This window comes from Pseudonaja textilis, chromosome 9, assembly GCF_049901715.1.
Source record: "Pseudonaja textilis isolate UNSWEBS1 chromosome 9, rPseTex1.2, whole genome shotgun sequence".
Classification (NCBI taxonomy): Eukaryota; Metazoa; Chordata; class Lepidosauria; order Squamata; family Elapidae; genus Pseudonaja; species Pseudonaja textilis.
The window spans coordinates 3,405,358-3,423,184 of record NC_141998.1 but is presented as its reverse complement, the minus strand read 5'-3'; the positions used below and the strand labels follow the sequence as shown (position 1 = coordinate 3,423,184).

Below are 17,827 nucleotides of genomic sequence, written 5' to 3'. Positions count from 1 at the left end.
GGCATTTGTTCCTTCCTTATAAAAATAGATCTGGAACTCAACGCAATTTCAGCAACCTCAGTGCATCGATCTGTCAGAACGGATGGCATGCACTTTCTTAACCTTTCTTTCTTTTTTTCCCACCCTCCCTGACTCTTGTATCTGATCCTGATAGCTTTAATCTCCCCGTTGAAGGGTGGAGATTTTGCTTTTATTTCCGAGTCCTCCAGCTTAACGGATTGCAACGTATCTTGGTCGGACTCAAAACTCAAATTCATAAAACAATTGTTAGAACTGAAAAAGCATCTTAGATGAGAAGCAAAACGTTTTCAAAAGAAAAGAAAAAAAGAGAGAGAAAGTCCAGTTGCTCTTTGGAAAAGCACCTTTGGGGCAACGATGACCTGGATGACTGAGAATCTTCATAGACCATTTAAAAAAAAAAAAAAAGTTTTAAAACTGGTAGTTTCTTTGCTCCCTCAATTGCACACTCATTGCAGCGGTCATTTTTCAAGGCAGACTTGTGGGAAGCAAAGCCCTAAAGATAAAATCCCACATCTCTGATCCGTGTTTCCCCCAAAATAAGACTGGGTCTTATATTAATTTTTGTTGGCAAAAGAAGCGTTAGGGCTTATTATCTGGTTAGGTCTTATTTTGGGGAAATACGATACTAAATGCATCCATCTGGCTGATGATCTTAAATTGGGGTTTATGTTGGGAGGTAGGGCTTATATTACATGCGTCCTGAAAAAAATCATGCTAGAGCTTATTTTCTGGTTGGGTCTTATTTTCAGGGAAACGTGGTAGGAATTCCTAGTAGACAAGTGATGCTTACTTGGTACCCTGGCTTTTAGCTGCCCCAGGCCAGGCGTTACTTCCAAGCATAATCTGGGTTGTTGTTTTTTATTCAAATGTATGCAGAGGAGCTTCAGGCTGGAACTGAGCACCAGTGAGCAATATTTTGGGTGCGTGTTGTCTTAGGCTTTCATTACTTATCAAAAACAATTTTGTCTAGTGGTGAAGACACCGAGCAGGAGACCTTGAGTTCTAGCCCTATCTTAGGCATGAAAGCCAGCTGGGTGACCTTTGGGCCAATCACCAGGAGATGGTGAGTTCAAGTCCTATCTTAGTCATGAAAACTGGCTGGATGTCCTTGGGCCAATGTCCTTGGGCCAAAATGCAAAACACCAGCAGAGGAGAGGAGTTTCAGTTTTAGTTTCACAGCACCAAGCAGCTTTAGTACAGAACAATTGAGCTAAGCCACACCCAGGCTCCTTGCTGTCTCCTTCTTGCTCACACAGCAAATACTCTTTCAATTTCCAAACAGCCGTCAACTCTCTCACACACCGACAGGACGCTAGCCATATGAATACCAATGGATGCTTGTAGGCGGAAGCAGAATTCACCCCTCCTTATTTTTCTCCCCAAAAACTAAGCCCGATCACATAGTTTCGTAGCAAAGCACGGGTATGGAGCTAGTAAATAAATATAGTAAAAAAACCTTCCCCAGAGTATGTTATAAACGCAGAGAAGGCATTTCTGGCCACCTGCACCATGTTAAAACCCCTTGCAAGCATATAAGATTATGTCATGGGCACAAGGTTGTCTATGTCCTTTATTTTTAGTATACATCTTTGCTTTTATTTATTTCTTGCTATTGTTTATTTGAGCTGGGCAGCTGTAGAAATCGACGAAGTAAATAAATATTGTGGTTGAGGTTGGCAAGATGGCATCTCCCCCCCCCGCCCGACTCCCTAAGCTGAGGCTGATTACTTTAATGCCTCTTGCTCAACGTGGCATGTTTTGTAGGAAAGGGAAGATGACGGACAGGCAGTCCTGGATTTGCCACGATTCGTTTAGACCGTTTGAAGCTGCGACAGCATTGAGAAAAGTTGTCTGAACGACCGAGTATCATGCTTAACAACGGTGGCAGCATCTCCTTGGTCACGTGATCAAAATGCGGCCACTTGGCAACTGGCATGGGTTTATTTCGGTGTCCCGGGGTCACATGACCGCCATTTGCAAACTTCCCATCTGGCTTCCAACATGCCAAGTCAATGATTTGCTTAAGACTCCATGATTCACTGCAGTGATTTGCTTAGCAACTGTGGCAAAAAGGTCGTAAAACAAAGCAAAATTCTCTTTACAACTGCCTTGCTTAGCAACAGGCTATCAGGGCTCCAGTAGTTACCCCCATTTAAATCATGAGTCTCTAGCCGAATTTTCAAAACTTAAAGAAGATTTATTAGGAGTAAACAGGCCAGCCAAGAAGATTTATTAGGAGTAAACATGCCAGCACTGCCTGGGTGTAGCCGACTCTGAGGCACATCATTCATTGTCACCCTTGACCCTGGTTTTCCCCCCACCCCCGAGTGTATCCTAGTTCGTATTCTCCAATGGGACACCTCCATAGTCAAGAGTCATCAATCATGTTTTCCAGTTAGAATTTTGTGGGGCAGAAACTTCGGTCACCTAGAAACTATCTTTGAAAACATTTGTGGAATGCAAGTTGCTCCCCCCTCCCTTTCTGTTGGCAACTCTAAAAACCATATAAATATTTTATGAGTTGACACAGACATTTGGGGCTCAGTTGTGGTCATAAAACTGAGGACTTGCCTGTATTGATCTTGGTAGGATGTACCAGCGAGACTGTTGTCAGTGGATGGATAGACCTTATTATTATTCCTATTATTATGGAAAAAGCAAAAAGGCGTGATTTGATGTTAACACCTTTTTTGACTGCAATTGGGAGTCAATGTTTCTTGTTCTTTTTTTTCCCCCAATCCTTCCTCACTTCTCTTCCCGTTCTTCTACCCCCACCGTTCTCCTATTTACTTTTGTATTTCGTATCTTATTTTACCTTATCTTATAACTCAACAAAAACATCAAACCTCTGGAAACATCTGCAAGAAAACAGCCGAACTCAGAGAGCACCAAAGACGCCTCATTTCAACCCTGAGCTGCAAATGTTCTCTTTTATTTGGAGAGTTTAATTGGCGTTTCTTCTCCAACTAGGAGCTTGATCTCAAGAGTTAAGATTAAGGACTCAAGAGATTTTATGATTCCATGAACCTGGCCGCAAATTATGAGGAAATGCCAAGGCTACGTTCTGAAGAACCGCAGTGGTCTCCTGTGATCTAACCTCCTTTTCCTTTTCTCGGCCGTGCAATCGATACGCGGAGACTTCAGCTGTTCTGAATTGTGTCCCAAGGCTGTGTTCTGTTTTCTTCTCACATCCTCCTCCCCGGGATCCCAGACAGCCATATCTGAAGCGGATTAAGTAACACAAACTCTGTGGATCCCAAAATAGCCAAGGATGACCTCACCTTGATGAGCAAGCTCTCCGAGGCCCACGGAGCCATCCCTTAACCCCGCTAGGCTCTGGATCTCCAAATACATCCTGGCAGTGGTCATGGACTCATCCCTCACACTTAAACGCTGCAAGCTTGATAGTGAAAGAGCAATAATGGTGTTAATTCAGAACGGAGCTGGGAGGGGCCTTGGAGGTCTTCTAGTCCAACCCCCTGCTCAAGCAGAACCTATAAATCATCTTCTCTGCACTCTTTCTAGCATCTCGGCATCTGTTTTTCCCTGCTTCCCTGTGAGATTTCATGTCCAATGTCCGGTGTCCATGTCTGCAAAGCAAGCAAGTTATTCCCCCACCCCCCCGCCCAACCATGAACGTACATACAGGACGTGCTCCCGTTAATTCCCCCCACCTTCTGTGCCATAGCAGCACCGCTGCTCTGGTGAGAGCAAAGGTGAAGTAAGGCAAACCTGCAAACAGGAAGTCTCTGTCGTTGTTTGGACTCCGGCTTACTCACCCGTATCCGTTTGGCACAAGGACAAATGTCCTGTTTGACCTCATCTACAAAGGTCATTTCCCAACCTCAGGGTCAAAAGGAAAACTGTGATATAGGATCAGACCCTGGATTTGGAGGCTCTGGATCACACTCTACAGGTAGTTCTCCACATAACAGTTATGATTAGAGTAATGATCTTAGCGATTTAAGAGGCCGGATAGCCTTACATCTGCTAGAGACAAGCCATCTCCCATACTAAAAAAGCTAATACGATCCTGGGTTGTATAAACAGAGGCAGAGAATCAAGATCAGGTGAAGTATTAGTGCTGCTTTACAAAACCCCTAGTAAGGCCACACCTGGAAGACTTGCAACCAATTTGGGGCACCGTACTACAAAAAAGATGTTGAGACTTTGGGAAAAGTGCAGAGAAGAGCAACTAAGAGGATCAAAGGCCTGGAGACTAAAACATATGAAGAACGGCTGCAGGATTTGAGTCTGGCTAGTCTAAAGAAAAGAAGACTTAGGGGTGACATGATAACAGAATCCCAGCACTTGAAGGGCTGCCACAAAGAAGAGAAGGTCAAATTATTCTCCAAAGCACCCGAGGGCAGGATAAGAAACGATGGATAGAAACTAATCCCTGCTTGCTAGCAGTGACGACAATTAACCAGTGGAACAGGTTGCTTTCAGAAATCATGGGCACTCCATCGCTGGAGGTTTTGAAGAAGAGACTGAACAGTCACTTGTGAGTTGGTGCAGGTTTTCCTGCACGAGGCTAGAAACCAGGAGGCTGCGAGTTTTAGTCCTTAGTCACAGTTGAGTGACCTTGGACCAGTCGTTTTCTTTAATCAAAATAAGTCAATTTTGCCATTTCAGCCAACTCCAACAGACGTTTCATTACCAAACTAGGTAACTTCATCAGCGCTAGAAGGGAGTAGGTTTGGGGTTTTATGAGAGGGTAGAGCAAATCCCACACTCTTCTAGTAGTGACAATGTTACTTGGTTTAGGTGATGAAAAGTCTGCAATAAACAACCAAGTACAGAAAGCACCAAGGATCTCCCAAAATCTCCTGACAATTGCTGTCCAACCTAGACTTGATCTTGATCTCAAAGATCTCACCACTTTGATCGTGCCATTAGACCTGGAATTAAGACACTTGATTGGAATCTCTTCTCCAGCAACCACTTTCCCATATGTGGTAGTTGTCACCTAAATGTTGCTTTTATTGCACTGGATTTGTTTTTAACTTGTATGCCTCTGTTGTGGTTAGCCGGCAGCAGGTGTGGATGGCTGAGGAGAGCAAGGGCTCAGATGAGGGGCCAGGACCATGAAGGAGTGGAGTCGCCTTCAGAGATTGTGAGGGCTGGCAGCAGCGATGAGGAGGTTTCTGAGGAGCCTGTGCCAAGTGCGCGTGCATGCAGGGTTGTTCGCAGGAAAGAGCAGTTGCAGCAGCATGGGCGACTCGGGAGTAAGGCTGCAAGGGAATGGCCCCTCCTTCAAGAAGATAAAAGCCAGCTGTGAAGTGAACCTTCTTTGCAGGAAGCAAAGACGTTTTGAAACTCAGCCTCGTGGACATTACAGTATCTTAAGTTGGTATTTGAAGACTTTTGTGTTGTGAAATATTTCTTATCTGTGATCCTTGGCAGCCTCGCACAGTTTTGGCCAGGCTTGTGCTTATCAAAGTTAATTAGTTTGCAGCAGCCTTTTAACCGGGGATTCGTAAGACTCATTAAAAGGTTTCTGTTCCCTTTGGTTATTGTTTGTTTTATTGGAAAAGGGTTTGGGTCAGAACAGCCTCCGAGAACTGTTACGAATATTGTGGCTTTTATAGATTTGACTTCTAAAAAAATAAATCTCTGTCCTCTTCCTTCTCAGGGCTAAAGAATATAACGGAACAGAATAACAGAGTTGGAAGGGTCCTTGGAGGTCTTCTAGTCCAGCCCCCTGCTCAAGCAGGAGACCCTATACCATTTTAGGCAAATGGCTGTTTAATCTCTTCTTTAAAATCTCCAGTGACGGAACATTCACAATTCCTGAGACAAGCCGTTCAGTTAGTCAATTGCTCTCACTATTAGCTAATTTCTGGAGGCAGGTTTAATCGTTTTAACTGTCAGGAAATTTATCCTTATTTCTAGACTAGTTCGATCCCCCTGCTTCGCTACGAAACTATGTGACCATGCTTAGTTTTGGGGGAGGAAAATAAGGGGGGAGAATTGTGCCTCTGCCTGCCAGCACCCATCAGTATTCATCTGGCCAGCGTCCGGTCAGTGTGTGAGAGAGTTGAGAGCTGTTTGGAAAATGAAGCACTATTTGCTGTGAGAGCAAGAAGGAGACACCAAGGAACCTGGGCGTGGCTTAGCTCAACTGTTCTGTACTATAGCTAGTTGGCTGCTCTGAAACTAAAACTCTCCTCTCCTCTGCTTGTGTTTTGCATTTGGAACAGATTTCTTTCCAGGTGGGGAGGGGGAGTAGAACTCCTTAGCATCAGAGCATGTTAATAATAATAATAATATAGGAAATACTCTAAATGCTCTGATGGTCATTTTGAAAAATCCTTTCTTAGTGAGCACCTGGAAGCCAAGAGGAACGTAAGTGCCAAATTTCAAGTTTGTAGGCTTGACAGTTCTGGAGATTTTGTGTGATGATGCATGAGGGGTATTTCTCTTTTATATATATATTGAAAAAAATATTTCCAGTTCCTTCATTCTCCTCTCATAGGCCTTTTTTAAAAAATGCTCCATTGCCATCCTTGGTCCTATGTCGTCGTTTTAGTTTGTTTGATTCTTTCTTAAAAGTTTTGGGCCCGTAACCGCAGACAGTATTCAGGGTCGGGTTCCCCAGCGCAGAGTAAAGCGGACCAATTACTTTTTTATGATCTGGAAATTATACCTCTGAGAACGTTATTGTCTTTTTTTGAATCCACATCATGCCGCTGACTCATATTTGGTTTGCAATCAACAATTATAACAATACCGTTTTAGTTTTTTTTTTTTTGACAGGCGCTTTTAAGAAGCCACGTATTTCCCCAAACCACACGTTTCCTCTTCTTTTCCTAAATGGCGAAACTTTTAATTAAACCTGCCAAATATCCAAACTAGCAGCTTTCTGTGGTTGCTTTCTATGGGTGTGTGTGAGAGAGAGAGACAGACCTTCCCTGAAAGAAGCAATTGTGCGCACCTAACCGTCTTGCGAAACGTTTCTCGGGGCGAGCGCACACACACACTCCCCTCGCCGCGAGGCCGCTTCTATCGGCAGACGAAAGCTCCCTTGAAGGCAGAGTCCCCAGCCGCTTCGGGGCGAGGCGTGGCTGCCCATGTCCCCTCGCCTTTAGGCGGTCTCTTTCGGGCGATGGAAGCTCCCCAAATGCAGTCACCAGCCACTTCGATCGGCCGGTAGAAGCAGCCTCGGGGCGAGCGCACGCACACATTCCCCTCGCCTCGAGGCTGCTTCTACTGGCCAATCGAAGTGGCTGGTGACTGCATTTGGGGAGCTTCCATCGCCCGAAAGAGACTGCCCTAAAGGCGAGGGGACATGGGCAGCCATGCCACGCCCCAAAGCGGCTGGGGACTCTGCCTTCAAGGGAGCTTTCATCTGCCGATAGAAGTGGCCTCGCGGCAAGGGGAGTCTGTGCGTGTGCGCTCACCCCGAGGCCGCTTCTACCGGCCGATCGAAGTAGCTGGTGACTGCACTTGAGGAGCTTCCATCGCCCAAGAGAGACTGCCTAAAGGCGAGCGGACATGGGCAGCCACGCCACGCCCTGAAGCAGCTGGGGACTCTGCCTTCGGGGAGCTTTCGTCGGCTGATAGAAGCGGCCTCGCGGCGACGTACGTGCGTATGGACCGCTCTAGGTGGGGGAGGAAATTAAGTCACCCCTGAAAAGACGGCCTAGCCGTTTTTTCATTGGTCAAAAAAAAAAATAAGGCCCATCCTTATTTTGTGAGAAACACGGTAGGTTCACTCCCAGGGCCGGAGCAAATTCAGAACATTTGTGAAAATGTTGAGACCCTGGAAAGTGTGCAGAGAGGAGCAACAAAGATGATACAGGTTTGAAGGCTAAAACTGTATGATGAATGGTTGAGGGAACGAGGTATGACTAGTCTGACGTAAGGGACATGGTGGCTCGGTGGCTAAGATGCTTGAGCTTTTCGATTAGAAAGGCCGGCAGTTCAGCGGTTCAAATCCCTAGCGCCACGTCACGGAGTGAGCTCCTGTTATTTGTCCCAGCTTCTGCCAACCTGTTCTGACCCAAACCCTTTTCCAATAAAACAAACACCAACCAAAGGGAACAGAAACCTTTTAACGAGTCTTATGAATCCCTAGTTAAAAGGTTGCTGCAAACTAATTAACTTTGATAAGCACAAGCTTCATCAAAACTGTGCGAGGCTGCCAAGAATAACAGATAAGAAATATTTCACAACACAAGAGTCTTCAAACACCAACTTAAGATACTGTAATGTCCACGAGGCTGAGTTTCAAAACGTCTTTGCTTCCTGCAAAGAAGGTTCACTTCACAGCTGCCTTTTATCTTCTTGAAGGAGGGGACATTACCTTGCAGCCTTACTCCTGAGTCGCCTGTGCTGCTGCAGCTGCTCTTTCCTTCAAGCAGTCCTGTGCACATGTACACTTGGCACAGACTCCTCAAGAACCTCCTCATCACTGCTGCCAGCCCCCACAAACTCTGAAGGCAGCAGTCCCTAATGGTCCTGGCCCCTCATCTGAGTCCTCGCTCTCCTCCACCGTCCACACCTGCTGCCGGCTAACCACAACACAATTTAGCAGTTCGAAAGCATGTCAAAAATGCAAGTAGAAAAATAGGGGCCACTTTGGTGGGAAGTTAACAGCGTTCCGTGCGCCTTCGAAGGCATTGAGTCTTGCCGGCCACATGACCACGTAGACATCTTCGGACAACACTGGCTGTTTGGCTTTGTAACGGAGATGAGAATTGCGCCCCTAGATCCGGAAACGACAAGCAAGGATGTGCGAGGGGAACTTTTACCTTTTTAGTCTAACAAAGAGGTCCTTTATATAACCAGATGAATAAGTGATTTCCTGATATTCCTGTGACTTTTTCTAACCCCGAGGCCAGAGAAAACCGCACCAGCATAGTCTCTGCTTTGTCCTGTGGTCTTGCCAGAGCTCTGGTTTCATTTTATTTTTTTAAGCAGCCTGTCTCTTTTTAAGCAGCCTGTCTCTTCAAGTGCCTTGAGGCTTGTACCACCCACCAACTCTTTACTTTTAGGTTTCCTACCCTCCTAAACCCTTTCATCCTAGGTTTATCTAGCAGAGAGGAGCTGGGTGAGACGGGAACCCCAAGAGAAGGCAGCCTCTGCTTCTTAAGGTTGGCCTCTCTGTCGGATCCTGGCCGAGTATCGCGCTCATCATTGGAGGCTTTCAAAAATAGATTGGACAATTATTGACCAGGATGGTATAAAGTCTTCTGCCTTGGGCAGGGGGGGTTGGACTAGATGATTCCTGAGGTCCCTTCCAGCCCTATGAGTCTATATTCTTCTCCAGAGGTTTAGATGCCAACAGAACATAGGTCTTGCATAAGATGGACAATCTACCTGCAGCCCAACCTCAGCTTGTTCTAGGGTTGTTTCGCCCTTCCTTATCCAGGTGAGCTCTGACAATATTCGCCTCCCCAAACCGCAAGGAAAACAAAACAGGTGAACAGGTGCTTTGCAGTCAAATGTTGATTGCTTACAGAAAAAAAACACAAAGGGAACAATGTTGAATGGCAGTTGCCAAACACCGAATTGCACCATCCTGATTTATTTTTATTTATTTTTTTGTCTGCCTGGTCATGCGTCATGTGTGTGCTCCTCCCAGGGAAGTTCCTTTGAAGAATTGTTTTGGGTGACCTTCAGTTTACAGTGAAAGAAATCTTGTTTTTTCTCTTTCTGATTTAATGGGGAAGTTCGTTTGGGTTTTTTTTAAACAGGTTGGAAGGGACTTTGTAGGTCATCTAGCCCAACCCTCCACCCAAGCAGGAGATCCTACGTTATCTCTGATACAGGGCAGTCCTGTCTCTTCGTCAAAGCCTCCAGTGATGAAGCTCCCACATTGGTTGATTGTTCCTCCTTATTTCCAGGTTGAATCTCTCCTTGATCAGTTTCCATCCATTATTCCTTGTCTGGACTTCAGGTGCTTTGGAAAATAGCTTGATCCCCCTCCTCTCTGTGGCAGCCCCTCAAATATTGGAAAACTTCTATCCTGTCTTCCCCTGGTCCTTCTCTTCCCTAGACTAGCCAGGCCCAGTTCCTGCAACTGTTCATTGTGTTTTAACCTCCAGTCCCCTAATCATCCTGGTTGCTCTTCTCTGCACTCTTTCCAGAGTCTCAACCTCTTTTTTATAGTATGGTGACCAAAACTGGATGCAGTATTTTAGATGTGCTCTTACTAAATCTTTAAGGATTTGAAAAATAGCTTGACTCTCCTCCTCTCTGTGAAAGCCCCTCAACTATCGGCAGACTGCTATCCTGTCTCCCCTGGTCCTTTTCTTCACTAGACTAGCCGTGCCCAGTTCCTGCAACCATTCATCATATGTCTTGGTTGCTCTTCTCTGCACTTTTTCTAGAGCCTCAACATCTTGTTTTACAACATGGTTACCAAAACAGCCCGCCAGTTAGCCAAGCTAAAGCACATTTACCGCCTGCATGGAGTACCACAGAGAATTATCTGAGACAGAGGGGTCCAATTCACAGCTCAATTTTGGAAGGAGTGACTGCCAGAACCCTGACCGATGCAGTACTCTAGGTGTGGCCTTACTAAGGCTTTATAGAGTGGTCTTAGTATTATTAGTATCATTGATCTTGATTGCATCCCTCTGTTAATGCGGCTTAGGATTGCGCCGGCAATCTTAAGTGAAAGGTGGGTGGCAAAGAGACCCAGTCGTAGACTCACAAGGTTAGAGCGGAGGCGGGTTCAACGGGACATGGGTGAAAGACAGCTGCGGTTGCTCACAGGCAGGATTTGCCAATCATGCTTAAAACCCGACATGGTTTGGTTTTAGCTTGGCGCTCTGGTGGATGTGTAATACCGAAGCCTGTGGCTCCGCTTGAAATGTGGATCTTTCCCGTTGTGTTTTTGGTCAGCGAGCCACGGCCGTACCCCATTGGGGACCCACCACCGTCGGATGCACTGGAGGAGAAGTGCTGGCAACAAAGACTGGGGTCTCTGACCTCAGCTTATCCCCTCCTTCCCCAAATAGCTACTCTCATGGGAGCAGTCCAGCATCGAGCATGGGTGAGAAATTGCAGCACCGCTTTGGGGCTTATAAAAAAACCCTCTCGCCAACGGCAGCCGCTGAGGAAGCTCTCCTGGCCGAGCTGGGAGGTCTGATCCCACCCACGGCGAGAAAAGCAGGAGTGGGTTTTTTGGTTTTTTGCCTAATTGCCACATCCCGAGATCTCTTATTGCCTTTTTTTTTTTCCCCTCTGTCTCTCTAATGCTATAATAGCACGAATTACACAAAGTGAAATTCCCCCCCCTCCCGCTCCCCTGTTGTGTTGTTTTGAGTCTCCCGGGGAGGGAGCATCCTGCAACAGAGCCTGGTTGTGTGTCTTTTTTTTTTAAAAAAAGGGTGTATTTATGTGGGAATTTTCTCCCTGCCCTGCCCTGCCTTGCCTTAAAATCTCTTTTGTGGCTTTTTTTTTTCTCCTGGAATTCCCTCCACCCCGCAGGGCCCAAATTCTGGTCCTGTCCTTTCTCTCCCGATCAAAAATAATTGGCCGGAGGGGTCCTTGGGGCTCTCTGAACTTGGTTGGTTTCTTGCAGACGTTTCATCATCCAAACTAGGTAACGTTATCAGGCTAAAAAGAGGAGGAGGAGGAGGAGGAGGAGGAGGACTGTGGGGTCCTTGGGGCTCTCTGAACTTGGTTGGTTTCTTGCAGACGTTTCATCATCCAAACTGGGTAACGTTATCAGGCTAAAAGGGAGGAGGAGGAGGAGGAGGAGGAGGACTGTGGGGTCCTTGGGGCTCTCTGAACTTGGTTGGTTTCTTGCAGACGTTTCATCATCCAAACTAGGTAACGTTATCAGGCTAAAAGGGAGGAGGAGGAGGAGGAGGAGGAGGACTGTGGGGTCCTTGGGGCTCTCTGAACTTGGTTGGTTTCTTGCAGACGTTTCATTACCCAAACTGGGTAACATTATCAGGCTAAGAGGGAGGAAGAGGAAGAGGAGGAGGACTGGGGGGTCCTTGGGGCTCTCCGAACTTGGTTGGTTTCTTGCAGACGTTTCATCACCCAAACTAGGTAACGTTATCAGGCTAAAAGGGAGGAGGAGGAAGAGGAGGAGGACTGGGGGGTCCTTGGGGCTCTCTGAACTTCCTTGGTTTGTTGCAGACGTTTCATCACCCAAACTAGGGAACATCATGAGCATGATGATGTTGCCTAGTTTGATAATGAAACGTCTCCAAGAAAACCACCAAGCTCAGTGAGCACCAAGGACCCCATCGTCCTCCTCTTCCATCCCATAACTCCTAGTCCCTTCTAGCACTGATGTGGTTACCTAGTTTGGGTAATGAGACGTCTGCAAGAATACAACCAAACTCAGAGAGCACGAAGGACCCCTCAGTCCTCCTCTTCCTCACTTCTAGCGCTTGATGTTGTTACCTAGTTTGGGTAATGAGACGTCTGCAAGAAACCAAGCAAGCTCAGAGATCACCAAGGACCCCTCATGTCAACCCTGAGGTATAAATATTCCCCTTTTAGATTCCTACAGGTGAGCAACCTACGCAGAGGATCTGGGAAAGGAGAAACTGAACAAAAACTCAAGATTGGCCACTATGAGTAAATAGAGGAAATTGCGCCTCTTTTTTCTATGCGGAAGGTGAAAAGCACGCCCCGTTGCACTTGGGTGCTTTGTGCCAAGCTCCCAATCCTTAAAGAAGGCGTAGGTTGTGATCCTACATAAGAGGATTCCTCTCTCTTGTTCTTCCATTCCTTGTTGGGTGTATAGTATGTTGCTCTCGTTGTTGCTTCTCAGTTATAAAAGATGTTTCTGTTTTACTAGCTCTTTCCAACACTGGGGTTTCTGAGTAACTGCAGCTTCCTTCAAGACTTAGCCAGCTTTAATTTTGAAGTTAGAACAATTAATCAGTAGCTTGCTTCCAGATCAGTCCTCCTTCGTTGCTAAAGGTGGATTTTAAGATTGCTTCCCCAAAGCCATCCTTCGCAACATGCATGCATCTATCCAGTGATGGAGATAAAAGTAATTCCATTAGATCAAGAAAAAACAAAACAAATGCAAGCAGAATCACAGCACCATTTTCACTTTCACTCTGGCCAGAGATCATCCCAGTCTTATTATAACAGATGAACAGAGTTGGAAGGGACTTTGGAGGTCTTCTAGCCCAACCTCTGCTCAAGCAAGGAGACCCTACACCAGGGTCTTCAAACTTGACAGCTTTAAGACTTGTGGACTTCAACTCCCAGAATTCCTTATCCAGTCATGTTAGCTCAGGAAATCTGGGAGTTGAAGTCCACAAGTCTTAGACTTGCCAAGTTTGAAGACCCTTGTGTTAAGAGTAATACAAGAACAGGAAATGCATCACAAGAACAATAGAGACAAAACCTGGAGGGGCAATGTGATACAGGAAACCACTCCAATAGAGGGGAATGATAGAGCTGCATATAAGATAGAGCAGGGGTCTTGATACTTGACAGCTTTAAGACTTGTGGACTTCAACTCCCAGAATTCCTTATCCAGTCATGTTAGCTCAGGAATTCTGGGAGTTGAAGTCCACAAGTCTTAGACTTGCCAAGTTTGAAGACCCTTGCCCTACACCCTTCCAGACAAATGGCGGTCCAGTCTGTTCTTTAAAAACCTCCAGTGATGGAACACCCACAACTTTAGGAGGCAAACTGATTGTCACTGACAAGAAATTTCTCCCTATTGGAAGTTGCTAGTTGGATCTCACCTTGGTAAGTTTTCATCTCTTACTTCTTCTCCTGACTCCAAGTATTTTGGAGAATAGGGTGACCCACTCTTCTAATAATGGATGGAAGGTGAACAAGGAAAGAAACTGGAAATAAGGAGAAATTTTCTGACATCGAGAGCAATCAACCCACGGAACAGAAGTTGCCTTAGGAAGTTGTGGGAGCTATTCTATTCTAAATATGGTCTTACCAAAGCCATATCAAGCGGTACTAACACTTCACACGATCTTGATGCTATCCCTCTGTTATCCCAAAGGTGCCTTTCTTTTTCAAGAGGCAACTGGACTTTCTGGTTTTTCTTTGAAGACGTTTCGCTTCTAATCCAAGAAGCTTCTTCAGCTCTGTTGATGCGGTCCCGGACTGCATTAGGGTTTTTTTTTGGCAGCTGCAGTACAGTACTGCCTGATATTTAAGTATCTACTAGGACTCCAGGATCCCTCTCACCGTTGCTGGTTATTGTTTGAGAAAAAGCAGGACTTGTGAAAAGGCCCTTAGAGAGCTGTCTCTATCTTGGGTGCATGGCGACGATATTGAATAGAAAGAGCTTGTTGTATCCAAACTATTCAGCAACTCTTTGTAGGAACCCCTCAAACAATGGAATAATATCATGTCATGATAACAGTTAATTAAAAGCTTTCTTCTCCTATCTGTAAATGGTTTGTTTTAATAATGGTATGCAATAACATTAATTGATTGATTAATAATAGTTTGTTTATTGGAAGCTTTCTTTTCCACCTGGAAAACATTTGTTATAACAAAGATTATTTCCAGTGCTTGTGTTGCTACTGCTGTACCACTGTTGGTTTTTTTATTAATTATTTATTAGATTTAACAATAGTCTCATATTACAAAGGCCCTTTTCGTTTGGGTATCAATTGCCCTCCCCTGTAAGTAGTTGTCTACTGGGACTCCGAGATCCCTCTCACCATTGCTGCTTATTGTTTGGAAAAACCAGGTCTTGTGAAAAAGCCATGTCTCTACCTTGGGGTAGTCCTGCTAGAAATACTTCAAAACCTTCTTTCAAAAGAGAAACGGACCGTAAGGAGCTTGTTTTGTCCAAACTATTCATCAACTCTTGTAGGGCAGCTGCGTCAGCTGCCAGCTGGATTTTGAGCATGGACCCAACTTGCTGACTTGTGACTCTCGTTACGATGTGATTGTCACCAGTGTTTCTCCCCCCTCCCCTTCTCTCCCACAGGTAAATCACACCTGGCTATAGTCCAGAAGGTGAACAATGAAGGTGAAGGGGATCCCTTCTACGAAGTGTTGGGATTGGTAACGTTGGAAGACGTCATTGAGGAGATAATCAAATCAGAGATCCTGGACGAATCGGATATGTACAGTTACGTTCATTTTAAATCTTCCCCTTTTCGATGGGAGGGATATATATTTTGCTAAGTACACCACTTGCTGTGGTAACCTGGCTTACCTATGAAAATTCATGAATGTTTTATCATATGTGATATTTTACTGTTGTTGTGGCCTGTCGACCGCCGTCTCCTCCAGCAGCTGAATCAGATGAGGAGGGGTGTGGGATAGAGTAAACATCAGGGCAACCTGAGGGCTCCAAGGAGGAAGAGGGAATGGAGCTAGCAGAGAGAGAAAGGGAGAGAGAGAGAGAGAGAGAGAGAGAGAGAGAGAGTTAGGCTTAGGGGAGAGAGAGACAGAGAGACAGAGGCGGAGTCTGGGCTGCCCGTCAGCTCTCAGATGGAGAGTCAACAGGCCCCAGGTCTGGAGGTGGCTGATGAGGAAGAGGAGGAACAGCTGGGTCCAGTGCCTGACTTTCGGATGTGCAGAGGAGAGGAGAGCAGTGGAAATCTATAGGCCGGTCCTTGGGATAGAAGAGCCACTGCTGCTAGCGAAGCCCCACCATAGCTCTGGGGATAAAAGGCAGGAGGCAGAGATGAATAGGGGTAGCTGCTGGATGGACTTGTTAGCCTGCCGTGAGAGTGAAACTTTTTACCAAGGATGCCAGCATTCCTAACAAAGGAATCTTTGAGTTAACTTCAGAGGGTTTATTGTCTTTGAAGAGCTAGGTCAGAACAATTGTACTGGATTTCTGGCCAAAGGCCATAGTATGATTTTGATCTATATCAAATACCAGAAGGAGACCTCAGGGGCCAACCTAGATACCCATCAGGCTACCTATTCCCATCTGACTCGTTTTGAAAATATTATCGCAATTTAAAAGCTGTAATTGTGATAGGCCGACAAGGCGAAACTTTAGCTTCTCTGTGGTCCTCCTTATTTGTCTGTAGGTATCTACAGAAGGATGGTGGAGATCCTTCTGGCCAGCAGGCATTTTGGGAAGAGTAAAGTCTTCCATGGCAGCCATTTTGTGACCCAGCTCCATACAGACCTTCTCAAAGTCCCCTATGGACTCCAGTCCTCCCCAAATACTGCCTGCCCCTGACATGAAGAATGTTTTCTCACAATGGCTCTCTTCCACAATGCCATGAATTGATGAATTATGCAACACACATGGTTCACGCATCTTGCAAAGACTCAGAAGTCTCTAACCGTGACCACTTTAAGACTTGTGGACTTCAACTCCCAGAATTCCTCAGCCAGCTTTGCTTTTGCTGGCTGAGGAATTCTGGGAATTGAAGTCCACAAGTCTTACAGTTGCCACGTTTGGAGACCTCCACACTTAAGATGACATTCATTTATCGGGTTGGGATGAGCAGCTTATGCCAACATTGTGTCTTTAATGACTTTGCTCCTCACTTGTCACCGTAGCCGACAACCGCAGCAAGAAGCGTGTGAGCCACAAGAAGGACAAGAAAGATTTCTCTGCTTTCAAAGACAACGACACAGAGTCCAAAGTGAAGATTTCCCCGCAACTACTTCTGGCTGCCCATCGCTTTCTCTCCACCGGTAAGAAACCCCCTCGGGGGGGGATTTCGAAAATTTATTTATTTATTTGATTTGATTTGTCAATTGCTTACAAGATAATAAGTATAAACATGAGTAAGAATACAGGAAATAGGTAAGAAAAATGAGGACAATAGACAGGGATGGTAGGCACGATGGTGCACTTATGTATGCCCCTTATAGACCTTTTAGGAATAGGTATTTTCTCCCGTCCTTTCCTTCCTTCCTCCTGCTCCCTCCCTTCTTTTCTCTTCTCCCTCCCTTCTTTTCTCTCCTTCCTTCCTTCCCCGTTCTCCTTCCTCCCCCTTCCTTCTTTCCTTCCTTTTTTATTTATTTTTCTTTATTTGATTTGTCAATCGCTTACAAGATAATAGGCCTAAGTATAAACATGAGTAAGAATATAGGAAATAGGTACGAATAAATGGGGGCAATAGGGCAGGAACGGGAGGCAGGACGGTGCACTTATGCACAGCCCTTACACACCTCTTAGGAACGGGGTGAGGTCAACAGAGGTTAGTTTGAGGGTAAAGGAGTGGGGGTTTGAGCAGGTGACAACAGAATCAGGTGGCGAGTTCCAGGCATTGACCGCTCTGTTGCTGAAATCGTACTTCCTGCAATCAAGTTTGGAGCAGTGTAGACATTTTTATCCCTTATTAAAGAAATGGGTTTTTTTTTAATCTCCTCCTTTCTACTTTTCACTGGGAGGTCAAAGCAGAGACCTCGACTTAACAACAGTTCTTTATAGTAACTGTTCAGTTACAACGGCACTGAAAAAAAAGGAACTTACGACGTTTTCACTGTTCCAACCATTGCAGCATCCTCAAAGTCATGTGATCAAAATTCAGATGCTTGGCAACGGCTTCATGTTTATGACGGTTGCCATATCCCAGGGACACATGATCCCCTTTTGCAACCTTCTGACAAGCGAAGTCAGTGGGGGAAAGCCAGATTCACTTAACAACCATGTCACTAACTTAACCACGGTGATTCACTTAATGACCGTGGCGAACAAGGTTGTAAAGTGGGGCAAAACTTTCTTAACAAATGTCTCACTTAGCAACAGAAATTTTGGGCTCAGTTGTATTCATGGGAAGCTCCTTTTGTTTTATCTCTGCATGGGACCACCTGGAAGAAGGTTGGGTTGAAGGCTAGAATCTGGGTTCAGAATTACTCCACAAAGGCAGAACGGGACAATTCACCATGGCCAACTCTCCACAGTCGACTTGCCATGGCC

At 45.6% G+C, this 17,827-nt stretch overlaps 1 protein-coding gene across 2 annotated transcripts in view; it reads left to right on the top strand.

The window, feature by feature from the left end:
* The window catches only part of CNNM4 (cyclin and CBS domain divalent metal cation transport mediator 4), a 117,240-nt gene that overhangs the window by 21,095 nt on the left and 78,318 nt on the right, over positions 1–17,827 (top strand). For both annotated transcript variants that reach the window (XM_087938826.1, XM_087938827.1), the window contains exons 2-3: positions 14,918–15,061; positions 16,459–16,596. In XM_087938826.1, the coding sequence (XP_087794952.1) occupies positions 14,918–15,061; positions 16,459–16,596 (282 nt within the window). The remainder of the gene's footprint in view (positions 1–14,917; positions 15,062–16,458; positions 16,597–17,827) is intronic.